We start from the raw sequence: 19,167 nt of genomic DNA on the forward strand, positions 1-19,167 counted from the left end.
CAGACAATCACAGCCAATCTAATGTGATTGAAAATGTAACCGAGCATGTTGACAAAGCTGAACTAATGCAACATGATAAATTATAAACCAAGGGAAATCTGCGATGCAACCCTTGGTCTGGCTGCATTCAGTTTGCTTAGGGGCGGCTTCCAGAAATATTCGTCTTCCAGGCTGGATGCAACTGGCAAGTTTGTGCTGTTTTTTGGAGTCAGTTATACAACCCACAGATGTCAGGAACAAGCTACATAGACAATATAGTGCAATATTGAAAGAGCACATGAGTTAGGGAAGGAAGAAGTGTCTCAGTCAGCTATGAATCAATGTAAATCTATAATCACATTTAGATCTGTAATGTAAATAACTGAATACAGGCTTGGCATGGACAACAGGACACAGCAAACTAAAGAGGCTGTTGGAACAAACTGAATTCTGTTTGAATCATCCTTTTTCTAGGTAACTGCAATCCTGCAGTGTAGTTAAAGGTTTCAGCAAAACAGCTGAAAACTGAATGCCTAATGTCTTAAATTGAGTTGATTTGCTTCATGAAAATCCATTGCATGCGTTATGTAATATATGCACTGGAAATGTGGCAACTCAATTTTGTCTGAAAATTGGAATAAATTTTCATGGCCATAATTTAGAAAGCTATTTGTCAAGCCACTGAGCATACAACGTTTGAAGATAATGGAAGTCATGCCATCAGCAAAATTTATCAAATGTAAATGAGTCCCAAGTGTGTTTGCATATCCACTAATCCAAATTTAACTTGAAGCTATGCTCTGGTCTGGAGAAATGTAGTAACTCAAAGCCTAAGCCTAAACTTTCACAAGGATCAGAATCAGGTTTATTATCACTGGCATGTGTTGTGAAATTTGTTAACTTAGCAGCAGCAGTTTACTGCAATACATCATAATATAGAGAAAAAATAAACCAATTACAGTAAGTGTATACGGATATTGAATAGATTTAATGGGACAACTAAAGACTTACTGAGCTATGACAGGATTGCAGTTCTGCACATATATAAAAAATGACCCAACACTTAGCATCACACCACTGTTAGCTTCTGAGGTGGAAAATACAAATCCCAGTGTCGCAGATAACCAGCACCAGAAATAAATTCCCACGTGTAAAGATGCAACCTTTCAAATTTTACTTTAAAATACATTTATTTTGTCATTTTCTCAATCCTATCTTTCATTTCCCCTCCTTTTAACTATCTGCCTAACTACATATATCCTCTATGGCACCGTTCATCAACAAGATATTAACAGTTACTTGCTACATTCACACTGCAGTCTATCTAGCATGAAATGGCTGCCCAATTAGAGTTAGCCTAGGTGAGGATAAAGACAATGAAGTCCTTATGATGTTACTTTAGTGCTTAAAGCAAAAATTAGGCTTTTTTCCCCCATTTTCTGATAACCGGATGTGAGATTCATACACCAGAATCAAATACCGTATTCAGAAAGTGATTAGTTCACTTTGTCTCGCATAGGTGAATCAGGGATGCATCTTATTTCATCCAAACTTGCTTCTGTATTAAATTGTATTAAAAAGAGAACTGTAAAAGGAAGACCCGAGATTGGAATCTATTATGTGCAAGATTTAATAACCTAGCCAATGACAGCTGATTTAGTAACAACATTCCTTACATAGTTCCAAGTTCCTGCACTCAACCTTAACTGGTTGAACACCATCACCTCTAACTGTTTCCCAAGATTTTAGTGGTATAAATCAGAGGCCAGTCCATGGTTACATCTGTTCCATTAGGAAAAATGTGTAATTTTACAATGTGTCATGAATCACTACACTATTACATTTAATACATGGAGATCATAATTTTATTATGAAATATTAGATCAAAATTATTGTTCTACACGTATTAAGTGCTAGGGAAATGAAGCGTTACTGATCCTTAATATGAAATTGGTATCAAATGCATCTTACGATAACGTTGTCTGAAGTTTAAGACAGGCATTTAAGGAATAATTAAGTCATATGCCACTTAAAGTCAATATAACACAAGTGTTGGGGAAAATTCAATACCTGCATTGTAAGTGAAACTAGCACTGTATCTAATTTCCATCTTGAGAGACATGTTTCTACTCGTATCTGAAACCCCCACATAACAAAGGACATTATACTGAAGTTCATATGTATTTTTAAAAAAATATCAAAAATGATAGCTATGATAACCTTGAGCCTGATAACTGGAGGTAATAATTGTTAAATCTGATCTCAGTTCTAAATAAGTGCTTCATTTGAAAAATAAGAGAAATTTATTGGAATCTGTGGACAATCTGTAAATGTACAGCTGTTGGACAATCACAGCTGATCTAATGTGATTGGAAATGTAACCGAGCATGTTGACAAAGCTGAACTAATGCAACATGATAAATTATAAACCAAGAGAAATCTGCAATGCAACCCTGGTCTGGCTGCATTCATTTACTAGCATGACACATTGATCCCTTTCAAAGACTCAGGCAGCATCCAGGTTCAACCCAGTGTTTTATGCAGCAAATCAAAGAGCCCTGCATCAAGGTCTGCTAATCAGTAACACATGTGCTTTGAAGCTTCCGGAGCCAAGTATATTTACTGCACCAGTATGAGCAACACAATGATCCTGAAGCATGCAGTCATGCATAAATAAAAAATAGAAAACAGATTCAATTTAATCAACCACTACATTACAAATATTGGCCTAAACCATTGGGACCAAATTAACTTATCCCCGAGAGAACACTGGAAATCAAGGCAACAGATGCTTTTATTATTCCTTTGGAGTCAAACAACTCTTGGTCTGGAATGTCCACTGCATAGTACACAACAAAATGTGGCCAAATGAGAGTCTTGCAGATGAAAAGTTGGTGCAAATTTTGAAACTATATATAGGCAAGAAGAAAAGTGCTAAACTTCAAAAAGGCCCCAAATTTCCAACACCCAAGGCCAATTTACATTTTGCTGTTAAGTGCTTTGGTAGCAGATTAGCCAGGAAATGACACAGTTGCATAAAATCAGAAATATGCATACTATTATTTGTGGCGGTAATCTTTCACAAATTTATTTGGTAGCATGTTCCGAATGATAATAGTTAAAGTTAGCCATCATAAAAAAATTAAGTAGTCAAATTCCAGTAAATGGTGCAGATGTACTGTTGCTTAGAAGTTGGATTGTGTTGTTTCATGTGCTGTTGTCTAAACTATAACATGTTAACATACAGAGGACCTAGGTGCCACATCTGGGATACAATGATGCATGCACATACCTGTGCTGTTGACTGCAGTCACAGCATCTGTCAATCTCTTATCTTTGTGACTAAAAGGGATCTTGCTGAGCAGGTGCAAGACTTGGGGGATGAGAATCCCATCAGTGCATTTCACCAAGGTAGGAACCTACCTGACTTCACTTCGAGCCCCAAGCTCCAACCTCCTTCCTCAGAGCAACAGCCATTTACTCAGCCAGCTTGCAACCTTCACCCAACACCAAACCACCCCCCCCCCCACACACACTCAGGTCTACTGACCCCACACAATTCAAACAATCCTGACTGCTGGCATCCTCCCATATCCATTCTTCTTGACCACATCCATCAGCATGACCTTAACCCAAGCTACCAACATTCCCCCATCTTTTAATTTAGAGCATTTTTTAAACAAAATAACCTTCATTCTTAACAGAAACATGTACAAAAATAAACTGTGCAATGACTTTTCATTCTTATATTCATAGACAATAAAGTAATTTTCTATTACATTTCTTAAAACCAATAGCACTGTTGAAACCCATGAGAATTTCAGTAAGGCGAAAGAGCTGATTGTGGACTTTAGGAAGGGTAAGACAAAGGAACCTTTAGTATACCAATCCTCAGAGGGATCAGATGTGGAGAGAGTGAGCAGTTTCAAGTTCCTGGGTGTCAAGATCTCTGAGGACCTAACCTTGTCCAACATATCAATGCAGCTATAAAGAAGGCAAAACAGCTACTGTACTTCATTTAGAGTTTGAAGAGATTTGGTATCACAACAAATATACTCAAAAACTTCTATAGATGTACGGTGGAGAGCATTCTGACAGGCTGCATCACTGTCTGATATGGGGGGGGGGTGGTGGGCTACTGTACAGGACCAAAAGAAGGTGCACTGGGTCGTAAATTTATTCTGCTCCATCTTGGGCACTAGCCTAGAAAGTACCCACGACATCTTCAAGCAGCAGTGTCTCAGAAAGGCAGCGTCCATTATTAAGGACCCCCAGCACCCAGGGTATGCCCTTCTCCCATTGTTACCATCAGGTAGGAGGTACAGAAGCCTGAAGGTACATACTCAGCGATTCAGGAACAGCTTCTTCCCCTCTATTTTTTACTTTTTTTCTTCTATATTATGTATTACACTGAACAGCTGCTGCAAAGTTAACAATTTTCATGACACATGCCAGTGATAATAAACCTGATTCTGATTCTGTGGTGGTACACTACTGGTAATAATTGAAGACATCCTCCACACAACCCAGACCCTCCCTCTCCAGTAGGGGAAGAACCCCAGCAAGCCCTTGCAGTGGCTGCGCATAACTTCAATGCATCTCTCAGCCTGGAATGTGCCTGTCAGCACCATTGTTCTACAGCAGGGGTTCCCGAAATTTTTATGCCATGGACCAATACCATTAAACAAGGGGTCCATGAATCCCAGGTTGGGACCCCCTATTCTGCAGACGCTTTGATGCGCTGGCAGATCCAACAAGTTTTGGGCAGACCAGAGGACATCTTTCACCAAGTTGATGATCTTCCATTTAGCATGAGTAGTTTGAGCCACATACGTATCACTAAAAGCCTAGAAGCGCCTTCCAGCTTTGGGCTGTATCATTGTGCACTTTGGTGTGAACATGGGTTTTCCGGTGGATTGGTGTCAAGGGAGTAATTGCAAACTTCATTCAGTTTGCATTAAGCATCTTATTTCCATTACACTTTGGATATATCACAAAGAATAAAGTGATGTATGGTGCCCAGATTTCTATTTCTTATAATGATACTGATTAACATACATAGCTTCCACTGTGCCTGAACATCTGCTCAGTACCAGTAGTTTTATTATTTATAAAGGTACTGCTTTTTCTAACAATCTGTATTTTCCAATAGTTGTTGCTGAATTAATAATGAGAATAAAATTGGATTTACTCTCAGGAAAATGGAGCCCATTATTTATGGGTTATTTTGGACATTACTTATTTTAGATGGAGAGGATGAGGAGCAAGTTTGCAATTTTTCACTTCTGAAATCTGATCTAGAAGTGACTGCATTGCTGTCTCTCAAAGTCTATCTCCAAGGCCCATAAGAAAGTGACAGATATTTTGTGTGCACAGCAAAAAGGGAATGCAGAAATTATTAATGATGCCTTACAGCCCCCTTATGGAGCAAGAAAAATTAGTAGATCATGGTGAAATCTTGTGAATATGAAAATGGATATCAGGGAAGTCATTAAAAGTTACAAAATTAGTAATATTGTAAATAAAAATGCACAGAGTCACTTTGAATGATTTACAATACAAAGAATTGCTCATAATGATTCTTTTTACTTTTGCATCTGATGAGTAGTATGAAGGAAAATATTGAAGATTATTAGAATGCAGGTCACAACAATGTGTCTGACAGCTGTCCATCACGTTATAACATCTGTTGCACATGTAGTTATACTGCTGGATCCAGGACTTGGGCAAATCAGAGATTGAGGAACAGCTAGACTGCTTTGGAATGAGGTGGCCATTATTTTGATTGTTACAAGAAAAGCTTTTCTTTTAAGCCTCAGTATAACGCTTTGAGGAGCTTATGCCTCTGCTTTTGAACTTGCAATGATAGGTGCACTGAGTCAAAGTTAAATGCACATTTAGTGTTCAATTGGAATTTCATTTTTGTCAAGGATTGCTCCAACATTTCTCCATAGCTGTGATAGTATGTACATCAGATGCTGAGCCAAGTCAGCAGGATTTTTGCTCACTGTGGTAAACCATGTATATATGTTGTAACTCGGTTACCTGTCTGGACACACCCCTCTGCTGACTGCCCCTGTGGCTCCTCCCACAGAGTCCTGTATAAAGGTGTTTGCCTTGCCCCTCCCCCTCAGTCCGGGGGCAGACACTCACTGTGGAGGTTGTATTGTACAGCGAATAAAAGCCTTTCAGTATTTTACCAAATCTCAGTCTTTTGGAGTAATTGAAGGTGCTTCAATTTTATTTGCTGTACAATACGACCTCCACAGTGAGTGTCTGCCCCCGGACTGAGGGGGAGGGGCAAGGTGAACACCTTTATACCTTTGGACTTCCAGAGCCACCTGAAAAGTGTGACAATGAAGTATGATGGGCCCCTCCCGCCAATTACTGTCATAAATCCCGTTTTGTAGAGATATGTCACGTACCCCGCTACTGACCACACACACACACCGACCCGCACATCCCACCCAACATCATGCCAACTGCCACACTACCGACACCACTTGCGGCCTCTCCACCCTCAGGATCCCTCCCCCACCGCTGTTCGCCAACCTGACCCCCGACTGTAAACCCGTGGCAACTAAAAGCAGGAGGTACAGCGCGGGGGACAGAGCTTTCATTAAGTCGGAGGTGCAGCGGCTGCTCAAGGAGGGGGTCATTGAGGCAAGCACAAGTCCTTGGAGGGCGCAGGTGGTGGTTGTTCGGAATGGGGAGAAGAATAGGATGGTCGTGGACTATAGCCAGACCATCAATAGGTTCACGCAGCTCGACGCGTACCCTCTACCCCGCGTCGCAGATATGGTCAATCAGATAGCACAGTACAAGGTGTACTCGACCATAGACCTAAAATCCGCTTACCATCAGCTTCCCATCCGCCGGGAGGACTGTCCTTACACTGCCTTCGAGGCGGACGGCAGGCGTTATCAATTCCTGCGCATCCCCTTTGGTGTCACGAATGGTGTATCTGTCTTCCAGAGGGCAATGGACCAGATGGTGGACCAGTGCCAACTGAAGGCCACGTTCCCATATCTGGATAACATCACCATCTGCGGTCACGACCAGCAGGATCACCACAACAGCCTCCAAAAATTTCTCCAAGCGGCCAAATCTTTCAACCTCACCTATAACAAGGACAAGTGTGTATTTGGGACCACCCAACTTGCTATCCTTGGGTGTGTCGTGGAGAATGGAGTCATTGGCCCTGACCCCGACCGTATGCGCCCCCTGTTGGAACTCCCTCTTCCCAATACCCTCAGAGCCCTCAAAAGGTGCCTGGGCTTCTTTTCATATTACGCCCAATGGGTCTCTAACTATGCAGACAAGGCCCGCCCCCTGGTCAAGTCCACCACATTCCCCCTCTCTGCCGAGGCCCACACGGCCTTTAACTGCATAAAAGGGGACATTGCCAAAGCAGCAATGCATGCGGTGGATGAGGCCATTCCCTTCCAAGTAGAGAGTGACGCCTCTGACTTTGCACTGGCTGCTACCCTCAACCAGGCAGGAAGACCAGTGGCGTTCTTCTCCCGTACCCTTCAAGGCCCTGAAATTCGGCACTCTGCGGTAGAGAAAGAGGCCCAGGCCATAGTGGAAGCTATAAGGCACTGGAGGCACTATATTGCTGGCAAAAGTTTCACCCTGCTAACTGACCAGCGCTCAGTCGCGTTCATGTTTAATAATCAGCAGCGGAACAAAATCAAAAATGATAAAATTCTGAGGTGGAGAATCGAACTCTCCACCTACAACTATGACATCATGTACAGGCCTGGGAAGCTCAACGAGCCCTCCGATGCCCTATCCCGGGGAACATGTGCCAGCGCGCAGATCGACCGGCTATACGCCCTACATGTAGACCTTTGCCACCCGGAAGTCACCCGGCTTTTCCACTTTGTGAAAGCCCGGAACCTGCCTTACTCCCTTGAGGGGATCAGGACGATGACCAGGGACTGCCAAGTCTGCGCAGAGTGCAAACCGCACTTCTACCGACCCGAAAAGGCACAACTAATCAAGGCCACCCGCCCCTTTGAGCGACTGAGTGTTGACTTTAAGGGCCCCCTTCCCTCCACCGACCGCAATGTGTACTTTCTTAACGTAATTGACGAGTACTCGCAGTTCCCCTTCGCCATCCCCTGCCCCGACACCACTACCACGTCAGTTATAAAAGCCCTGCGCAAGCTCTTCACTCTGTTCGGATACCCATGCTATATCCACAGTGACAGAGGGTCCTCATTTATGAGTGACGAGCTGCGCCAATACCTACTGGCTAGGGGAATTGCAACCAGTAGGACCACGAGCTATAATCCCCAGGGGAATGGACAGGTAGAGAAGGAGAATGGCACAGTGTGGAAAGCCACAATCTTAGCCCTCAGGTCAAAGGGACTGCCGGTCTCCCGCTGGCAGGAGGTCCTTCCCGAGGCACTCCACTCCATCCGCTCCCTGTTATGCACAGCCACCAATGCCACCCCTCATGAGCGGCTCTTTTCTTTTCCCAGAAAATCGACCACTGGAACCACCCTACCAACTTGGCTGACGTCCCCGGAGCCAGTGCTGCTTCGGAAACATGCGAGGAGCAATAAATACTCCCCGATAGTCGAGAGGGTTCACTTACTTCATGCGAACCCCCAGTATGCCTACGTGGTTTTACCTGATGGGCGGGAGGACACGGTCTCCATCCGCGACCTGGCGCCCGCAGGAGCTCCGGGCCCCTGCCCTGAGCACTCCATGGTGACTATTGACCCCGTACCCACCAACGTATGTACCTACAAGACACCGTGCACCCCAAACCCTATACAGACACCACACGACACTCCCATACCGGGCGCGACGCACATGCACGAGGGATTACCGACGCCTAACGTGCTGGCACCTGAAGTCAGGCCGGAGCCAGCACAACCGCCATCGCCGGTGCTACGTAGATCACAGCGACGGACTCGACCGCCTGATAGACTTAACCTGTAAATATACTTCTTGTAAATATTGTCAGTCACTTCACCCCGCTGGACTCTTTTTTAAAAAAAGGAGGGGTGAATGTTTCTAAACCACGTATATATGTTGTAACTCGGTTACCTGTCTGGATACACCCCTCTGCTGACTGCCCCTGTGGCTCCTCCCACAGAGTCCTGTATAAAGGTGTTCGCCTTGCCCCTCCCCCTCAGTCCGGGGGCAGACACTGACTGTGGAGGTTGTATTGTACAGTGAATAAAAGCCTTTCAGTATTTTACCAAACCTCAGTCTTTTGGAGTAATTGAAGGTGCTTCACTCACATATACACTGTTGGCTAACAAAGGGTGACAGGATGAACTAAACTCTTGTGCTCAGTTTGTGTCAAGTTAAAGTCAGTAAATTCAATGGCAACAGCAGCTTGAAATTGAACAGAGCACGAGTTTCTCAAAGTAACTGGAACTATCGAACAGCTATGCTCTGGATACAAACTGAGGAGTGGACTCCTATTTACTTTGTACTTACTGAGCAGTTCCATTGTTGCAATGGTACTTTTGGATCCTTTGAGAAAGGTTTTGGAAAACTTGGGCCAGCTTTGTAAATGTTGCAAACACCTAGGCTAGTTCTCTTGGACACAGAATTTAACAGCTGTCCATCGTCACATCATAATGTGTGTTGCTCATGCAATTAGACTGCAGAATCCAAGGGGTGGACAAATCAAGAGGTTGAAGAACAGCTAAAGTCTGCACAGGAAAAATAAGTTCATTAACATTCAGGAGGTTCTAATCTAAATATCCAGTCAGATGCAGAGTTTCTTAGATATGTCATCAGTATTGGGGATGATGCTTCACAGAGAGATTTGCTTGCTGGATATAATTATTGTGGTAGAGACTCCAGACTCTCAGCTTGGACTCCTTGGGATTCCTACCAGACTCTGCCGGGCACATGCAAGTTTTGCAGCAATGTTTTCCACACTACACAATGGTATAAACTTTACCACCAAAGTGGTCAATTGACATACAAATGCAATTGTATTGTAATTATATAATACTTTCAAGAACCTCTCAGATCACCTGAACAACTTTAAAACTCTCCATTTCTACTAATGTGAGCAAAATTCCAGAGCAGCTCCCACAATTACTTCCTGTGGTTATTCATGCGGGCATTGGGATTGGCTGCTTGGGGAGGCACAAGGAACTACTGATGACTCCATTGAGGAATCAATGCAATGAGACCCTGGGGCAGTTGAAACCAAAGCCATCTATTTCCACAAAATTGATCAAGCAAGTTCCAATAAATCTAAAGATGCAGCTCTGTTAACTTAATCAATCTGGATGTGCTCTTCAAAATAGACAGGGTCTCCAGATTGGTAACAGCATTTGTCATATTATGGAGCAGAAAGGAGAGGTTCTATATGCAACCTGGACTGATGGAGGCGGGGGTGGTGATTAGAAAGAACAGGAATTGTGAGATGAAGCTGGTGGAAAGGAGATTTATAATAATGAGTGGAGAGGAGCTATATGCTGTTGTGGGAGGGAAAGGATGATAAAGAAGCAGGTTGGGTCACAAGCGGGCACTCATCGAGTCCACAGCAATGGTAGCCAGCATTATCAAGAGGGCCATTTAGCCTCCGGCAATCCACCCTCCTTACAAACCAAAAATCACTCTCTACTTCAACCTCATGGGCCAACACAGCCACTCGCATATATGGCCACAGGCAGTTCATTCACATTCCATTACTGTTGGCTCATTGTCTAACACATCACAGAAGTTAAAAGATCATCCTCCAGTCAAAAATCAAACATATTTCAGATGAGTAACTTGTGTCCACACTCATTTGTACCCTAGTTCAAAGGTTTGAAAATTTAATCCTCTCATGATTTGCAAGACATCCACTCCTTTGGACAAATCTGAACCTCCATTCCTCCTCCCCACACAACCGTCATGACATCAGCAGAGGAGGCTACTCTCGTGACTGGTTAAGCTGCTTGTGTCGCGGGAGGGTGCTACCATGCATTGCGTCATCTGCACAGTGAGTTGTGAGAACTTTGCTGTGGATCACTGACTTGAACAGAGGTGGCTACGGATGTGTTTCATCCTACAACACCTGCCTTGCTAGGGGCAACACTCAATATATGCATAGTCTCAGTGAGGCAGGTTTATCACTTCATGCAGGTGGTCGTTGTTCTACCGTTGGAGGCATTGCAAATGTCTCCCCGGGTTATGACAATTGACTCCTCCAATCTCTCTGCACAAATGCACAGTTCAGCTGGAATACTGTAACCATCCCAAACTCATATGCCCTGCTTTACATCCATTAGTAATTGCCATTCTCCCCTGCAGTGCTGTTTTTTTTATCCAGCTGAACAGGGCTCAGACAACTCACATCTCGTCACCACCTTGTCCACTGGGACCTCTTCTTTCTGTGCTGCCTATGAGAGCACTGACTGAGAACGACGGCAGCCATTGCAAAGGAGGACACAGAAGATCAGTTAATGAAGGCAACTAGGTCGAAATATAATGTTGCACAAAGATATGTTTGAATGGCTATGGTGATTGGGGATGTGTTTCATAGAAAGGAAGATAAAAACACTTTGGTGAGATATGCGAGGACCTAAACCTTGGAGCTGAATTATAGAGAATAACCTTCGAAGGTCACGTGCATATTAGGATGCAATCAGTTTTCTGCGCTCACATTTTCTGCTCTGACAAATTCATCAAGCAAGCTGCAGCAATGAATTTGGGAATGGAAAATCATATTGCAGCTCCTTTCTTCATTGATCATCTCCCACCAAGACTTTAGTGTCAATAATTCACTGCTTACATCCATCACTGTCTATTATACAGTAGCCCTTATTTTCCAAGTGTAACCTTTAGCCACCATCAGTCCAGTTTGTTAACTGGACTGATTGTGCTGCCACCTTTGTGGTCCATCAATATCACACCTCTAATCCACCTTAAACCTCTGGGAGAAGTCATGCAAATTGTGTCCATTCCTAATCAGTTCAGTTGACCTGGAAGCCCTGAAATAACTGGCGAAGCACTCTTCTACAGGATACAATGCTTGTGTGTGCAAAGTGAAGGATTTTGATTTAACAACGGTCCTCTGAACATGGATTGCCAACATTCAAAAAGATGTGCTCTGGATCTCCTGTGCCAAGTGACATCATCCACTGTGCACTCGACAAATTGATGCTAACTGCAACCAATGAATGGCGCAAGTCATTCAGAATCAAAATCGGAATCAAGTTTATTATCGCTAACATGTAAAATTTGTTGTTTGCGGCAGCGGTACAGTGCAAAACTACAAGCCACAAAAAAAAGTAGTGGCAAAAAAAAGGCAGGGTAGTATTTGTGGTCCATTCAGAAATCTGATGGAGGGAAGATACTGCTCCTAAAATGTTGAGTAAGGGCTCTCAGGCTCCTGATCCTTCTCCCTGGTGGTATTAATGAAAAGAGGGCATGTCCTCGGTGGTGAGGATCTTTAATAATGGATACTATCCTCTTGAAGCACTGGCATTTGAAGATTGCCTCGGTGCTGGGGACTATTGTGCCTGTGATGAAGCTGGCTAAGTCTATAAAACTCTAGATCTTTCTTTCCCCCCCAGTCATATGCTTTGGAGCTTCCATACCAGATAGTGTTACAGCCAGTCAGAATGCTCTCCATATTACTTCTGCAGAAATTTGCCAGAGTCTTTGGTACATCCCAAATCTCCTCAGACTGCTAAAGCCCTCTTTGTGACTGTCGATGTGTTGGGCCCAGGATGGATGCACACATTACATGGAGAATTTAGATTTCCTTCTGTGTTAGTTGTAAAAGGCTAATTATCTTTCAAATATGTAGGGGCTCAAATGAGTTTTGTGTGGGATTCAAAACCAACCTTTGTTCAACCACTATTTAGTATAATGAAACATACTGACACTGGCAAGACTAGCCTTTATTACCTCTCCCTAATTGCCTTTGAGAAGGATGTTGTGTTTTGAGTATCGTTGGAGATGCACTCATCCAGTGTACTGGAGGATATTCCATCATGCCCCCCCTAACTGGTGACTTGCAAATGTGGACAGAATCTGGAGTGGCAGAAGGTGCTCTACAGTATGCCAGGTCATGGGTCAGCTGCTGTAGCCTTGTGTCTGTCTCTGGTCCAGCTACATGGTTGATGCCAACGAACCCAGTAAAGCTAAAGCCAAAGTAACTTAATGCCAGGTGGAGTGGAGATGGTCATCATCTACCCTGAATGATGGCAACCCATGTCTACACTGTTCCCTTTCCTGAATGAGTATCCCACAAGCTGCGGCCTCCATGACTTTCTCCACTAGTGGGCAAATGGCATCTTCATGTGCAAGACCTTTCTGTTGAGAATGACTGAAAGAGCAGTTGAAAGAAATAGCATCAAATGACTCCAGGGAAAACAGAGTTGATTGGTAGGATTTGAACCTTGTCCATTCATTCCTCATCATTAATCTGCCTCCTGGCTTTTATCCCTGCGAGCCGGAGTGCTACACCTGCCCATTCACCTCCTCCGTCAGCTCCATTCAGGCCCCCAACTATCCTTCCAGGTGAGGCAACACTTCACCTGTTAATCTGTTGGGGTCATCTACTATATCCGGTGCTCCCAATACAGCCTCCTCTACATCGGTGAGATTCAATGTAGATTGCAGGACCGCTTTGTCGAGTGCCTTCGCTCAATTTGCAAAGAGCAGGATTTCTCAGTAGCCAACCATTTTAATTTCAATCCCTATTCCCATTCCAACATCTCCCCCACCCAACCCTGTATCACCTTCTAAGTTTGTACCCCTTCCACTAGCCCCCCCAAACCTTCTTCCCCCTCCTTTTTCAGTTCTGATGTGGGGTCTCACCCTGAAACGTCAACTGTTTATTTGTTTCCATGGATACTGCCTGACCTGCTGAGTTCCTCCAGCATTTTGTGTTCATTGCTTGGGATTCCAGCATCTACAGAATCTTTCGTGTTTATTATTTATTTGTTGGGTTTGTACTTCCCTACTCTACCTCAGCAATACAGAATCCTTGCTTCTGAATGCTGCTCAATTTTCCGCGCTGTATCGCTATGTGCAGTTAGTAAAATACCCTGCATCTATTGGTTCAAAAGGTTCATTTTGTTGTCAAAGTATACATGTACAATACAACTCTGATATTTGTCTTCTCCAGATAGCCATGAAATACAGAAAGACCATGTTGGAGGAAAAGTCATCAATTCCCTCTCCCCAGCATGAAAAAGAAACAAAACTCAGACTCCAAAGTCCCACCCCCGCCAGGCTTAAAAAACCCGTGACAATAACATCAAAAACCCCCTCCCCTGCAGGAAAAAAATAGCAACAGTAACAATCCCCACCAGTAGAAAAACAACAACACTAACAACCCCCAACTCCCTCTCCTGGAGAAATAAACAGCAATAATAATAATCCCCGACCCCCTCACCCACAGAGAAAAAAAAAGCAATGGTAATGGTAAAATTCAGACTCCTGTGACATCAGGTCTTCTTACTGGAAAAGGAGTGGGATCAGGCGTGACCTTTGGGCATTGAAACTAAAAAGAGCTGCAAACCCTTTGGCATCTCATGAAGTACATTATATCAGTGATCTGCAAGGGTTCATTGCAATTATGTTGGTAACACCTCTACTGGATACGTTTTGCTGGCCACAAAGATAAGTTGCCATACACATACAAAATGTATACAATTACTTTACATTACAAACTACTGTTGAATAATTTATTGCATGATTTGATTTTTTTTTACAATAAAATTATATATCAAAACCTGAAAAAAATAGCATTGAGTTGGCAAGGCTTCTGGGAGGTGCCGGGCAGTTTACGATAGAACTGAAGACCATTTTCCCTTTCAAGGGTCCTACAAGATGCCTTACCTACAAGGAGAGATTGTTCATGACAGTTTGGCTAAAATGATGCCTCTGCACATTGCACAGTGCAATTCTGAGGCATACAGCTTGGGCAACCCAAGATATAATTCAATGAACCTCTGTCAGTAGACCCATATGAAAGGCAAAGTGCTTTCAAGGTTTATACTCCTGACTCTGATCCAGCAATCCAAGCAGGGGACTAAACACAACTGATGTAGATGGGATTCCTCCCAAATACCTTGGACATATTCTTGACCAAGAATTACAGATGAAGAATCGGCACTTAGGAGAGATGGCGAGCCCCACAGCACTTTCCCCAGCATGAGGAAACAGAGGGATTAAGAGGTCAAAACAGTTCAAAATGTTGTAAATATTCATTACTGTGATTTGTTGTATCACCTTTTCAAAACGATTATCTCTTTCCCTCTATTGGATCTTTGTGTGTTGCACATCATTCCCTAGACAAGGAAGTGGAAAAAGGTTGCTTGCTTTTGATCTATTTTTTTTTAAAAAAGAAGCATGCTCACCATCTTGATCTTTGCTGGATAATTTCCTCCTTTCCCCCTTCCGTGGTGAACAACTGATCCTGTAACTAACAAGCCTATCAGTAACAACACCACAACAATAATTACTTTTCCCTCAGTAGCCCAAGTTTGAATGTAAAACTGAGAGCATATTTTGGTAAGCAGATCCTATGGAAACAAATCAGGGTAGTCTTTATTATTAATATTACAACTTGTACAAACCATTACCTCTAGATTAAAGTCTTCACAGAGTAACATTTAATATTTGGGTCTCCTATTAACATCACTCACATTTAAACACATGTTAAAGTTATTATTAACAAAATGTCATGAAACAGATTGGTCTTTAAAGATACTGGATGTTCTAAATGATTTTTTTTGGGTCTCCTGCCTGTAACTATCACTCAATCGCAAGCTCCTTTTTTTGGCATTTGCATACACGTTTTTTTTAAATAACGTGGCAACTGAAGGGAAGACCAGATGATTATGATCAATCCTTTGCAAGAAGAGAAAAATACTTTGTGAGAAACGTGATCATTGTTACATGAGCTTCCAATGCAACTTCATTAGCAGGCAAATAATTTAGAAAAATAGTAGTCTTACAAGATCCACGTTGCAGTAAAAGAAAATCAGTTTAGCACACAGCAAGTCTTGCTAATAATCTGAATATACAGTACATTTACACACACTGGAATGTGGACAATTATTTTACCTGGTAAACATCACGTAGTCCACACCAAGTCCTCAGCATTTGCTGACAAGCTCGCAACCTCTCAGTGTACCACCTCCTCAAAGTTGTTATTGTCAGAGTCCACAGAAATCGACTGCCACTAAACAGCAGATCTTCCATTCCACACATGAACGTTGAAGCCATTTAAAATAAAAAAAAATCTTTTTTGGATTTGTTAGAGACAGTTAGTTAATTAAAAGTAGGTTGGAAATACTCTCAGCTTGCTCAGCTGCGGGGTTACATCAGCTTTTACTTGTGCACTACGCAAAGAGCAGGGAGATATAAAGACACAGGTCGGATTCTAAAACAAACTCCCCTTTCAGTGCACTCCCTGGGCAGACTCCAAAGCATGCCCCAGTACTGCTTGAAGCCAGGCCAATATCTTTCGTGGCAGAGCCCTGACAAGAAACTCCCGCACTGCTCAGTTCTATGCAAACGACTCAGACGAGAATCTAGCCTAACCTCAGCAACTGCCAGAAGTGCAGTAATCGAATTCTGTGCTCATTTCCTAATTTCCTGCTGAATGACAAAAAAAAATATACATGGATCTGAATAAGGCTGGCGCAAAACTGCCTGAAGTGGAAAATGAATATAGTTCTTCTAAATTCAGTGGTGTCTTACTATCTCTGAAAAAGAAACACAAGGCGGTAAATATTTCCTGAGAATATTCTTGAATCATTTATGTTGTTTCAAGAGTAAAAACACTGAACTTAATATTCATCTGAACTATTCAGTTCATTACTCATAATTAAGTACATAAATGACTGATACTTCAGGGCAATTTTGAAAGCTTATTGCTGCATCTGGTTTTAACAAAAAGACGACGCTCCCAGGTAGAGCACAACACATATGAGAGGACTCTCCTATCATGGCAGCTAGCAAGCGACTGCAGTAAAGATTTTTGTACCTAAATACTTAACATCCGAAATCCGTTTAACAGTCCAGAGGTTAATTAATGGAAGACCTAATAAGTCTCTTTGGCAGGAGCTGATTCTGTAGCAAATAGATTGAAGTTTAATTGATTTTTTTTGTCACCTTTCTGGACTTGAGTTCCTGAACTGATTGGGAAAAAGATAATAAACTGTTCCCCTTACAACTACCCTGCATTTTCCTGATTAAAGTTGCACAAAGATCTTTTAACAGAGCATGTATTGGCTTTGGCATGAAGCCACCGCTCAGCTGTAAATCTGTTTCAGAATTCTCCAGGGAAAATGAGACATTTTCTGAAAGCCAACCAGATTTGAAACAACATTCAACTCCACCCACAGCAGAGCCGAAAACCCAACCCAAAACAGACTACCGTTAGCTAGCTAACTTCCACTACTGTTTGAAGGAATGGAATAAAAACATTTACTTTTTAAACCAATGGAAGCCATTTTATTAAAATCTGCTTGGAGCTGTGTTTTATTACTATGGTTGACAACCTCTAAATAGTTTAAATGAACCCATCACGTGTCAAGTTGAAACTAATGCCTTTCTTTTTCAAATGCGCTATGATACCGGCACAGTTGGTGCTGCCAATCAGTATCTCAAGAAGCACTGTTGAGGAAATTATTATGACAAAATGTCACTCAGTTAAACATGCTAATATCCTAAAGACAGGGAATTATGACCAATTATATAGTGTCCATATGAAATAATACTCACCTAGAAATTTCACTATGGAATGCAATTACTCTTATGAAATGGATTCCAGCTTCTAGTTAATTGGATCTTACTCTTGCAGTTTTCCATCAGAAGTTTACCACTCTCTCCATTTCATTCCATCAAGGGGAATTATTTCCACTTTTTGGGAAACAGATGTCATCTCCCAACCTTTGATCCAAAAGCAATGACATGAAATGTGTTGATGAGCATGTTTTGCTGGTTGAGTTTCCTTTCAGTGCAATTTACATTCAAGAAAGAGGCTCAATCATGACTGACCTCTAATAATCCTCATGTGGCAGCTCTCAAGCAACCAATCCCAGACTGACTAGGCACACCATCCTTCAGTCATACACTCATGTATTCTTCTACTCCTATACTCAATTACCTTGAGGCACTGGAAGCAATCCAACAAATACAACCTTTAATGAACTGCACTTTATATGGCTTCCTAACGATCTAAACTTCTGCAGTAGAACTTCATCCTGTCTCCCATCTATGTTGTTAGTACCAAAATATACCACGACCCCTGGCTGTTCACCTTCCCCTTTCAGGACATCCTTGACCTTCCAACTAAAAACCAAAATATGATCCGAGAATCTTATTTCCTTCTACTTGTTGGTAGCCATATATTGGATCTGGTTAGATTAAAAATTGCTGATCCTAAACAATATACAAGTTGTGCTTAAGGAAATGCATATTGGAGAATCAATCAGCCCTTCATAGTTGATGCACGTCCCTTACTCATTCCTTCCTTATCACTCAGAGACTTGGAATAAAAATGTGTTTTCTTATATGACTATGTTTTTTTTCTCGTTATTTGAATGTACATGCACGTTTTAGCGCCTTGGCCCCAGAGGAACGCTCTCTTTTCTCATTTGGTTTGAATCACAATTAAACTTGATTTGATTTTGATTTGAACAGTGCCTTGTAAAAGTATTCAGCCTCCAACCTTTTGTTCACATACATGAGTACTATAAACAGAGATTTTGATCAATTTAACTGAGAATTTTTATTTGTGAATCACATTCTTCTTTTTTCACAGTACAGCTCCCCCCCCAAAAAACCAGGGGAAATTGTAAAGCATGAAAAAATAAAAATTCAAAACTGAATGTCAGCAGTTCAAAAAGTATTCACCCCCCCCCCCCGCCCCAACTTCCTCAGTACTTGTTGACCCACCCCTCAAAGCTATTACATCCAGTTGTCTTTTTGGATAGCCTCTTTTAGCTTTGCACAATATGATAGAGCAGGATTTGCCCATTCCCCCTTGCAAAATTGCTCAAGCTGTGCCTGGTTACTTGGGGAGCAGAAACAGACAGCAATTGTGAGATTTTACCAGAAATGTTCGATCAGGTTAAGGCCAGGACTCTGACTGGGCCACTGAAGGACGTCAATTTTCTTCATATGAAGCCACTCCATGCTTGCTCTGACAGTGTGCTTTGTCAATTTTCCTGTTGAAAGACAAACTTTCTC

The 19,167-nt window shown here is 42.4% G+C and overlaps 1 protein-coding gene across 3 annotated transcripts in view; it reads right to left on the reverse strand.

Moving 5' to 3' along the window:
* LOC140211098 (FERM domain-containing protein 4B-like) overlaps positions 1–19,167 on the reverse strand; it is a 342,398-nt gene that overhangs the window by 203,887 nt on the left and 119,344 nt on the right. For 2 of the 3 annotated variants that reach the window (XM_072280548.1, XM_072280547.1), the window contains exon 1: positions 16,033–16,209. The exons of the other annotated variant lie outside the window; for it this stretch is intronic. In XM_072280548.1, the coding sequence (XP_072136649.1) occupies positions 16,033–16,194 (162 nt within the window). In that variant the 5' untranslated portion in view covers positions 16,195–16,209. Of the gene's footprint in view, positions 1–16,032; positions 16,210–19,167 lie in introns of those variants that run through there. 3 annotated transcript variants of the gene reach the window in all.

Source organism: Mobula birostris, chromosome 16 (assembly GCF_030028105.1).
Source record: "Mobula birostris isolate sMobBir1 chromosome 16, sMobBir1.hap1, whole genome shotgun sequence".
NCBI classification, from domain to species: domain Eukaryota; kingdom Metazoa; phylum Chordata; class Chondrichthyes; order Myliobatiformes; family Myliobatidae; genus Mobula; species Mobula birostris.